Raw genomic sequence first — 11,772 nt, 5'->3', positions numbered from 1 at the left:
TATCTTTATTTAACTGCCCTCTCGCTTCACTGCCATTGGTCAATAATAAAAAGAATGGTATGAGTAATATCAATACAAGGAGCCATTAGGATCTGAAATTGTCATTTAAAAATGGTCATTTTTGATTACAACCATGGAAATTAATCCACTGGAAATAGAATGCAATACAACATTGGAACAATAAAGAACCCAGTCTGCCCTTTTTAATGTAACTTATTTTCTATGACTTACCAACATTATTCCTTAAAAAATGGGTGGAATTTAGATTTCTAATTCTTGTAAATATATACAGTGAAACTTATCAGCCACCACATCTCTTTCACTGTTTCACTCTTTCAACCTGAGTGAAATTGAACCTCAGTCTATTCCCATGGGTGAAGCTGGTAGCTGACATTATGCAGAGTGACCCAGTGCTAAGTACCCCAGATTTAATCACTGGACTCTACTGAATATGTTGATCTTAACTGATATGATCAAGGCACCCAGGAAAGTAAGTGGGTGAGAAAAGTTCAGTTCTAGTATTAGCGTCGAATCATAATGTCAGTACTAAACGGATTCTGTGTGACTATAGACTTAAAGTGAGAGAAGCAAATTCATATTGCTTACCTGTACTGAATTATGGAGAGTGAATTACTGAGACCAATCAACATTTGTGCCAGTATCCAAGCTAGACCATGTATTCAGGGGTCAGCGGAAAAAGATAGGATAAAAAGTTATGGAATGTGAATCAAAAATATAGGAATGAACATATCTAAACATGATTTGTTAGTGAAACTGTAGATTAATTGTGAAATAAGTGAGATTTTACAGAAAAAAATTATTTTGTTTTGCAGACTAAGACTGGTATCACACGCCTTTTTGATGAAGAATCTGAGAATGCCTATGATGTCCGACTAAGGCTTTCAAAAGATGTTATAACAATTCAAAAGCAAGATGTTGTTTGCGTCAATGGAAATGATTCTGATTCAAATGTAAGTACTTTTTTTTCCAAAATAAAATGCAATCTATTAACATATTTGCTTAAATGACCCTAATTAGCAAATTAGGTGGTCAGATTTCATTGGTATCAACCTTTTCCTTCTACGATCAAGTTTTAAATTCAGCCTTGAATGAAGCTGGATCAGTCTGCTGCCTGCATATAAAATTAACTAAGACTGGAGTGCTAGGACCTATAGAGTAATCTCAAACTTCACAGATCCTACTCAGGGGTGAGTAAGTATTGTGTGCTCAGATAATTATGTAATTATTTCCTCAGAATGCTAGCAGAGATTTGGGAGGCAATCAAATGAAGACAGAACAAAAAAAAACAAACTGCTGGAAGAACTCGATTGGTTAGGCAACATCTGCGGAGCCACTTCATGTCGAGTCCATGTCAGGATACCTGATCAAAACTATCAAAATCTGATGCAGGGTCTCAACCGGAAACATCAACGATTTCTTTGTCTCCACGGATGCAGCTTGCCCTGTTGAGTTCTTCCAGAATTTGTTATTTTCTCCAGATTCAAGCAGCTGCAGTTTCTTGAGTCTTCGAATGAAGAAACACTTGGATCTAATATATATTTTTTTAAAAGTTAACATTTTTAAATTCCTGCATCCCTCTTAATGATTGACATGGGAATTCTGGAGTCATTTCTCAGCAGTACTGTATACTTTCTTGAGGTAAAGGATAAAGAGTGAGGTTGCCAGCAGCTCTGAAGATGAAGATTGTTGAGGAACATCACGTAATGGTTCCATGTCAATCACTTGTGAAGCAAGGAAGTGAGATCTGGTCATGTGATCTTTCCTGCCTGCTGATGATTGATGAGTGATATGGATGACACCACCAGGTCATTCTCACTTGAGAGAGCACAGCAGATCTGCTGTTGTGTCCTAAGTGCTAATTGGTGCTGCCATAACTGCAAGGCTGGTAGTGCATAGATGTTGCTTCTCATGCTATAAAATGCGTGTACTGTATAGCATTATTTTTCGTATTTTTAAAAGTCACAGTAGAATTATGAACTGAGATTGAGGTAATGGGTCGATTTTGCATCAATAAGGGCAGTTAGGTCCATAAATCTAATTGCAATATATAGAATGAAAACAAGGTATCTTGAAATGAAAGACAATTTAAAAGGATGAATTATCCTGTGAAAACTAATTGAAATCAATCAGTCATCAGCTTATCATATTAGGGATAGTTATACACTGTTCATTACTTGTACCAAATTTATCAGCATGGTTATAAAGAGCATATTTACAACTTCACAACAAATGGTGACACATGTAGCTCGCCATGTAAGGAGCATGTTTACAACAAGTACCTCATTGTTTTTCAAAGGCCTCTTGGAAGAGCTACAAATGCTCATACTGATAAACGCTGCCGTTTCAATAAATAATGATAAAATGCTTGGCTCATAACTACATAATCACCTGGCACAGATACACAACAAACAGGCCAACTTTTGTCATGACTCAGTTTGATTACTTGAGGGGCTACCATTTCAAAGGAAAGCAAAGGCTGAGAGTTGCCGATTTTTATCTCCTGCTATACCAGGTTACTTTTAGGAGTAGTTTTGAATACATAACGATTTGGTTGAAGCGCTGCTGAAAGTTGCAGAGAAATATAAGAACATTTTCTGTGAAGTTCTGAAGTTGTGTAATGTTATTAATGATCAGAACTGGGATTATGAGTAAAGGTTAATGTCAGTTCCTCTCAAATCAAAATGTGGAAGGGGACAAGAGAGGAGAATTGAGCTTTGCTTCAGCTGCTTAATCTTGACTGCTTTGTGTATAAAGCCTAGTCAGATTCAAGCACTGTTGGCTGTCTTTAAACAAATGTTTGTCAGTGACCTTTTCCTGCCATGAAATTTGAAAGCTGGACCTAAGAAAAATGTACTGATAGCATATCTGAGATTTGACTCAGTGAACAATTGGAAGTGCCTATGAGGAAAATGAAATGTCTCCATAACATGATATTTGTTATTTTAATTGATCTTTTCTTAGACTGCTTCCACTCTTTGTTAAATGTCAATGAACATTCCAGTAAAAAAACAAAACAATGTTTCTTTTGGTATTGATTGTTTAGCTAAAATTACCTGTCAGAATTTTGAAAGATATGTTTTATTTTAACTGTAAGTTCAAAGTATTCCAAAGCGACAGAAAAGCTGAAATAATCACAGGCAAACTTTTGGCAAAATGAGCTTTGTGACTATAAAACCAATATTATTTTTAGTATCATTAATTTGCAATTGGTAGATTTTTCTGTTTTTAAAGAACCTTCACAATAAGTCTAGTTTTTTTTTGTTTTGAAGAACAGTTGACATCTCTATAGGTGATGGTATGGACTTTGCTGCTAGAGAAGTCCTGACCTTAAACAAAGATCACTACCCTTCTCTCAGAGAGATAGCTCACTAAAGCCTCACTAAATGGAGGCTGTACTGTAGCCACCTACACTTCAAAGCTAGATCAATTCCCTGTTTTTTCTTCCACGGTGTGGTTACCTGCTAATAACCAGTGCTTCCCCCCACTCCCCCACCAAGGAGGTGATACTTCCAGCTAACAAAGCATTTTAAACACAGTTCATGCAGTTTTACTGATATACATTTAAATTTACATAAAATTCTTAAAACACATATGAAGCTCAAAGGAATTATATAGAAACATCGAAAACCTTCAGCATAATACAGCCCCTTCGGCCCACAAAATTGTGCCGAACATGTCCCTACCTAAGAAATTGATAGGCTTACCTGGAACTCTCTATTTTACTATGCTCCATGTATCTATCTAAAAGCCTCTGAAAAGACCCTATCGTATCTGCCTCCACTACTGTTGCTGGCAGCCCATTCCATGTAATCACCACTCTCTGAGTAAAAAACTTACCCCTGACATCTCCTCTGTACCTATTCCCCGGCACCTTAAACCTGTGTCTTCTTGTGGCAGCCATTTCAGTCCTGGGAAAAGCCTCTGACTATCCACACGATCAATGCCTCTCATCATTTTATACAACTCTGTCAGGTCACCTCTCATCCTCCGTTGCTCCAAGGAGAAAAGGCCGAGTTCATTCAACCTGTTTTCATAAAGCATGCTCCCCAATCCAGGCGACATCCTTGTAAATGCGCTCTGCACTACATCCTTCCTGTCGTGAGGCAACCAGAACTGAGCACAGTACTATAGCTGCAACGTTACCTCTCGGCTCCTAAATTCAATTCCACGATTAATGAAGGCCAATGCCTTCTTAACCACAGCGTCAACCTGCGCAGCTGCTTTGAGCGTTCGATGGACTCGGACCCCAAGATCCCTCTGATCCTCCACACTGCCAAGAGTCTTACTATTAATACTATATTCTGCCATCATATTTGACCTTCCAAAATGAACCACTTCACTCTTATCTGGGTTGAACTCCATCTGCCACTTCTCAGCCCAGTTTTGCATCCTATCAATGTCCTGCTGTAACCTCTGACAGCCCTCCATACTATCCACAACACCTCCAACCTTTGTGTAACCAGCAAATTTATTAACCCAACCCTTCACCTCCTCATCCAGGTCATTTATAAAAATCACGAAGAGTAAGAGAACAGATCCCTGAGGCACACCACTGTTCACTGACCTCCATGCAGAATATGACCGAGCTGCACCCAATCTTTGCCTTCTGTGGGCAAGCCAGTTCTGGATCCACAAAGCAATGTCCCCTTGGATCCCATACATCTTTAATTCCTCAATAAGCCTTGCACAGGGGTACTTACTAAATGCCTTACTGAAACCCATATACACGACATCCACTGCTCTTCCTTCATCACTGTGTTTAGTCACATCCTCAAAAAATTTAGTCAGGCTCGTAAGGCACGACCTGCCCTTGACAAAGCCATGCTGACTTTTCCTAATCATATTATACCTCTCCAAATGTTCATAAATCCTGCCTCTCAGGATCTTCTCCATCAACTTACTAACCACTGAGGTAAGACTCACTGGTCTATAATTTCTTGAGCTATCTCTACTCCCTTTCTTGATAAAGGGAACAACACCCACAACCTTCAAATCCTCAGGAACCTCTCCCGTCCCTATTGATAATGCACAGATCATCACCAGAGGCTCAGCAATCTCCTCCCTTGCCCCCCACAGTAGCCTGAAGTACACCTCATCTGGTTCCGGCGACTTATCCAACTTGATGCTTTCCAAAAGCTCCAGCACATCCTCTTTCTTAATATCTACATGCTCAAGCTTTTCAGTCCACTGCAAGTCATCACTACAATCACCAAGATCATTTTCCATAGTGAAAACTGAAGTAAAGTATTCATTAAGTACCTCTGTTATTTCCTCCACTTCCATACACACTTTCCCACTGTCACACTTGATAGGTCCTATTCTTTCACATCTTATCCTTTCGCTCTTCACATACTTATAGAAAACCTTGGGATTTTCTTTAAACTTGCCTGCCAAGGCCTTCTCATGGCCCCTTCTGGCTCTCCTAATTTCCTTTCTAAGCTCCTTCCTGTTAGCCTTATAATCTTCTAGATCTCTAACATTACCTAGCTCTCTGAAATTTTTGTAAGCTTTTCTTTTCTTCTTGACTAGATTTACTACAGCCTTTGCACACCACGGTTCCTGTACCCTACCATAACTTCCCTGTCTCATTGGAACGTACCTATGCAGAACTCCACAAAAATCACCCAGTAGAGTTATTGACCCCTTCCTATTCCTAACCTCCACCTACAGAAACTCCATAGACAATCCTTCCATGACATCCACCTTTTCTGCAGCAGTGACACTATCTCTGATCAACAGTGCCATGCCCCCACCTCTTTTGCCTCCTTCCCTGTCCTTTCTGAAACATCTAAAACCCATTACTTGAAGTAATTATTCCTGTCCCTGAGCCATCCAGGTCTCTGTAATGGCCACCACATCATAGCAACAAGTACTGATCCATGCTCTGAGCTCATCCGCTTTGTTCACAATACTCCTTGCATTAAAATAGACACAGCTCAAACCGTCAGTCTGAGCACGTTCCATCTATCACCTGTCTATCCTCCCTCACACCCTGTCTCCAAGCTTTCTTTATTTGTGATCCAACCGCCTCTTCCCCAGTCTCTTCAGTTCGGTTTCCATCCTCTGACAATTCTAGTTTAAACTCTCCCCAGTAGCCTTAGCAAACCTCCTTGCCAGGATATTGGTCCCCCTGGAATTCAAGTGCAACCCTCTGTTTTTGTACAGGTCACACCTGCCTCAAAAGAGGTGTCAATGATCCAGAAATCTGAATCCCTGCCCCCTGCTCCAATCCCTCAGCCACCCATTTATCCTCCACTTCATTCTATTCCTATACTCACTGTCATGTGGCACAGGCAGTAATTCTGAGATTACTACCTTTGCAGTCCTGCTTCTCAACTTATAAAACTTATATTTTATAAAAGATTTCATTTTACAAATGATTTCTAAAAATAGAATTTCAAAACACAGGTACAATTCTTAGAAACTAAAAAGATATAACAGCAAATTGCAGAAGAACAAGCTGTCTATTACAGAAATTGAAACCAGAGGAATGGATTCTAGCCAATCCATCTTTCTGTCATTCTTCTTGGCATTACTTAAATATTCCTAACAGGTCTGAGAGATCTCCAATATTTATACTGTTTTTCCTACTTGGTGACTTCACAGACATGTAATAGATTTCAGTTACATTAATTGGTCAGGTAAATGCACTACTGAATTAGCTGAAGTGGACCCCATTGTTTTCTTTTGATTAAATAATGGGCCAATGAGAGCACTATTTTTCACTAATTTATGACGAGTATGAGCAAGGAATATCAGTTGGAAGTTGAACTTACTCAGAAACAACAATTTGAATTGAATGACTTTATTACTTACATCCCTCACAGACATGAGGAGTAAAAATCTTCATTTTACGTCGTCTAAATATATAATGTGCAATTTATAGTAATTTGTAATAAATAGTATGTACACCAGGACAGTCAATATAGCAAAGAAATACAATTGTATCAGCATGAGTTGATCAGTCTGGTAGCTTATGGAAGAAGCTGTCGCAGGGCTTGTTGGTCCTGGCTTTTCTGCTGCAGTACTGTTTCCTGGATGGTAGCAGCTGGAACAGTTTGTGGTTGGGGTGATTCTGGTCCTCAACAATCCTTCGGGCCCTTCTTACACACCATCTCTGTAAATGTCCTGAATAGTGGGAAGTTCACATTTACAGATAAGCTGGGCTGTCTGCACCACTCTCTGCAGAGTCCTGCGATTGAGGGAAGTACAGTTCCCATACCAGGCAGGGATGTAGCAAGTCAGGATGCTCTCAATTGTGCCCATGTAGAAAGTTCTTAGGAAATGGGTACCCATACCAAACTTTTTCAACCATCTGAGGTGAAAGTGGCGCTGTTGTGCTTTTTTCGCCACACAGCCGGTATGGACAGAACAGATGAGTGAATCCTGGAATAATCAAAACTATGTTAGGAAATCTGAGCTTGGCATAAATGTCCCCAACCCTGGAAAGCGAATATCCATCATATCCCCCTTTTGCTAGCCCAGCTTCTCCTTACAGAAACCAGTTTTGAAATCAGATGCCTGAAAAGACTCCTCTGGGGAGCATCAACCATTTGATTAAGTTACCATTGCTTGAGAAGCTCTCCTTAATTGGATGCTCAAAAAACTCATTGGGTACCTCCCAATGTCAGGTTCCCTCTGTTGTTTTCTCTTTAGAGCATTTCTTCCGAATTCTTAGCTGCACACATTTTTGAAACCTCGGTGCATTGTTACTGCTAGAATTGTCATTAAACGTGCAACAGTAACACATCAGTGTCCAACTTATAAATCCATATTAGTCCATCTTTAAGATTTTCTTCCTCAGAAACAGTTTCTGCCCCTTCCTTGATGCAAGCTTCGATCACTATCGTTGTTGCTATTAGTTCCTCGAGTCAGCTGGTAACGTCTTTCATTGAGCTGAAGATAGTTTGTTTCTTTTACAGTGCTGTTCACATTTCTTTGGAAGTGAGGCACAATTTTATTCAGGTTTACTGAAAAAGAATCTTGTAGGCAAGCTACTGAATGTCTGTTGCTGTCTTCTCTTGCCTAAGGCTTATTAATCTTACATTTTAGTTGTAGAAATATGTATCAGTTAGTTGATTTCACAATGTAATAACATAAACAGAGCGTGAAAGAGGCAGGTTACCCTTACATGTATGGTGAGGTAAGGAAGGCCACAGTTCTCTGCTGATGATTCTATCTATACCTTAATTCAAGCGACTACCAGGGAAAAGATGTCAGAACATAGGGATTGGTGATGTCACTCCCATGGGAGTAGACATCCTTTGATATGCTGCAGCTTGACATTCTGATACTAACCATACTACCTGCATAAGTTTCTTCTTCTGGACTCTGGGTACAAATGTCCAAGTCTTCACTCTTTACTTGACTGATACAACTTTGCAACTGTTGAGTTTTCCCAAAAAACTTGAACCGAACAAGGGCTATTCAGTCTATTCTGTCAGACCATGGGATTTTGACAACTGAGTATTCAGCTTATTCTTGTAACATTAAGTATAATACAGTATAGGTAGTCCTAGTAGCCCTTTTTGTTGCACTGTAGGAGTATCTTAAATGCAATATACACTTATACCTAAATAGTAAGTGAACAGCAAGGCACATTCAAACAGGTCAACCTTGTGACAATATAATGCTTTGTAAGCCTTGGAGGCCCTAGAATTACATCACCATTTCCAAAGAAGTCACAACAGAATAGGTAAAAAAAAAAGGTTATCAGGAGTATAATGTTCCCCAAGGGTAATCATCATTCTTCTCCTGGTAAGTCTTTCATCATTGTATAACATAACAGCAAGATATCTTAAGACAGATTGATGTGAATATAAAAGTCAAAGGTGTAAACTATGATGATGTAATGCCATCATTAGCAGTGAACAACATACTGGTCCATAAAAGATAGGGGCCAGAATTAGAAAAGCAAACACAAGGAAATCTGCAGATGCCAGAAATTCAAGCAACACACACAAAATGCTGATGGAACGCAGCAGCCATGGCCAGATGTTGCCTGGCCTGCTGCGTTCCACCAGCATTTTGTGGGGGTCAGAATTAGGCCATTTGACTCATTGAGTCTGCACTGCCATTTCATCATAGCTGATCTATTTTCTTTATCAACCACTTTTCACTGCAACCTTTCACACTCTGACTAATCAAGAACCAATTAATCACTGCCTTAACTACACCCAATGACCTTGTCTTTTCAGCCACCGTGACAACAAATTCCACAGATTCACCACCTGCTGGTGAAAAGAAATGCCCCCTTTTCTCCATTCTAAATGGACGTCTTCTATTCTGAGGTTGTGCCCTTTGGTTCTCCCGTACTATCGGAAACATCCTCTCCATCTGTGCCTTTCATATTTCAATGAAATCCCCCGTCATTCTTGTAGATTCCAGCGAGTAAAGGCACAAGCAATTAAATGCTCCTCATACAATGAACCTTTCATTCCCAGAATCATTCTCGTAAGCCTTCTGTAAATTCTCTCCAATGTCAACACATCCTTTCTTAGATGAAGGACTCAAGCTGCAATGTCACATGACAGAGCGGAGGACGTCTGGGCCAGTGTGCTCCACCTGAGGCACTGAAGTCGACAGAATTTCAATAGGTGTTTTGTGTGGTTGCATCTTTTTTCTGATATTCTATACGGGCTTGTAGTATTGTATGTACATAGCTGGAACTCGAGCCTCGGGGGGCTGGGGGTGGGGGAACACCGTGGCCAGGCTAGAGGAGTCAAGCTCTAAAGTAGTCAACTGTGGTTTGATGTCGTAAGTTTCAGTTTTTTTTAGACTCTTTTGTTGAGTGATTATGATTCGATTTTTTTGTGTATCTAGCGATCTCTTGTGTGCTGTATGCGACTGTACAGTATTTAGCACTTTGAGCCCATAGTAATGCTGTTTCGCTCGACTGTCTTCATGAGTATTCAGATGTGGTTGAAATGACAATTAAACTTGATTGAATTGAGCTGAATAAAAGGACCAAAACTGCTCTCACTATTCCAAGTGAGGCCTCACCAGTGTCCTGTAAATCCATAGCATTACATCCTTGCTTTTATATTCTAGTCCTCTTGAAATGAAAGTTAACATTACTGTTGCCATCTTTACCATTGACTCAACCTGCAAGTCACCTTTATGAAATCCTGCTCGAGGACTCCCAAAGAACTTTGCACCTTGAATTTGTGTATTTTCTGACCACTTTAGAGAACATTCTGTTGTTAGGTACCCATGTGACGTGACACGTGACAGTGGTGTACTTGTCATGTGACAGATGTTGAAGCTATACTGGACTTGAGGTAATGGTCTTGTGATGGTGGAGTGATGTCATTTTCCCACCAGTAGAGGTCATGTGACAGGTTTTTTTTACAGGGTATAAAAGGAGGACCCCCCCCCCACCCCGTGAGGAGGGGCAGTTCGTGGCTGGATTTGCCATTTTGACTTCATGCCACTGCGTGATTCAATATTATGACGCAGTTTAGTTGATAGATGGAGTTTTATTTAATGCCTAAAGTTTAAAAGGTCATTGCCAGCAGTTTCTTTATAATACTGCTAGTTAAAAATCAGTTGAGAGTGAAGATCAGAGTTCGGGAGTTAAAAGATCGAGGAAAGTCGATTTCGACGGTGAAACAGGTTCGACCTTGTTTGATCCTCATTCGGAAGGAATTCATTGACTGTGCTCGTGTTAATCCCTGTAAAGTAGCAGAAAGGGTTGGGTACAGTGTTGTAAAGGAAAGGTCAGCGCCTTTAAGCTGTTTCATTTTCCATCTTCGTAAATTCTTCGTGGGAAAAGTAGTTCGACTGGGAACCACAACAACACGACGTAAAAGAGAATTTAAATCGTCTTTAAAAAGTCTCTCCCTTAAATGGACTGTAAGCATTTTGAACTTTTGCCATACTACTTTGAAGAAATGTTTTTGCAACATCGCTTTAAGAACTGTTTAAGCTTCATTGCTTTAAGAACTGTTTAAGTTGCCACACAACAGCTGACTTTCGGTTAAGTGAGTGGTTTGTTTACTTTTGGGGGTTTGTTTTTCAGTGTTTAATAAATGTTTTATTTGTTATAAAAACCCCTGCCTCACTCATATATTTATTGTTGCTGAATCCGTAACCCTGTGCTTTTATTCTTTCTATCAAAGTGCATGACCATGTACTTACTGACATTAATCTACCTACAACTTCTTTGCCTATTCTCTTAATCCATCTAAGTTAGGCTGCAATCTCCCTGTTACTTTAACCCTACTCGCCCCTCCACCTATCTTTATATCATCTGCAAAATTTGTCACAAATCTAACACTTTCATCACCAGATCATTGACATATGACATAAAAAGAAGTGGTCCCAACATTGACTCCTGTGGAGCACCAGTTGTCACCAGCAACCAACCAGAAAAGTCTCCCCTTATTCCTACACTTTGCCTCCTGCCAATCAGCCAATGTTTTATCCATGTTAGAATCTTTCTTATAATACCATGGGCTTGTAGCTTGTTAAGCAGCCTAATGAGTGGCAACTGTCAAAGGCCTTCTGAAAATCTAGTTCCTTAACCCACTCTCTGAGGAGCTGTAGTTTGGTGCACATGGTGCAGATGTGGTTATCCTGGAGGTTGGGGGTCCGCTAGAGTTCCCATATCTCACACAAAGAACATAACACAGCCATTGGAGCCATTCTCACTGCACTAACTATGCACTAACAGATGAAGAATGAAGAAAAAACTTGCCTCACTCAAGTCCATGTCACCAAAGCCTTCCCACTCCAACACTGGTCTGCTCC

The 11,772-nt window shown here is 40.0% G+C and overlaps 1 protein-coding gene across 1 annotated transcript in view; it reads left to right on the top strand.

Annotated features, from left to right (window-relative positions):
• Positions 1-469: 469 nt before the first annotated feature.
• sntg2 (syntrophin, gamma 2) overlaps positions 470-11,772 on the top strand; it is a 260,468-nt gene continuing 249,165 nt past the window's right edge. The window contains exons 1-2 of the mRNA XM_059983452.1: positions 470-490; positions 834-971. Coding sequence (XP_059839435.1) covers positions 470-490; positions 834-971 — 159 coding nt within the window. The remainder of the gene's footprint in view (positions 491-833; positions 972-11,772) is intronic.

Source organism: Hypanus sabinus, chromosome 10 (assembly GCF_030144855.1).
Source record: "Hypanus sabinus isolate sHypSab1 chromosome 10, sHypSab1.hap1, whole genome shotgun sequence".
In the NCBI taxonomy this organism is placed as follows: domain Eukaryota; kingdom Metazoa; phylum Chordata; class Chondrichthyes; order Myliobatiformes; family Dasyatidae; genus Hypanus; species Hypanus sabinus.
This window is presented reverse-complemented; position numbering and strand designations above follow the sequence as displayed.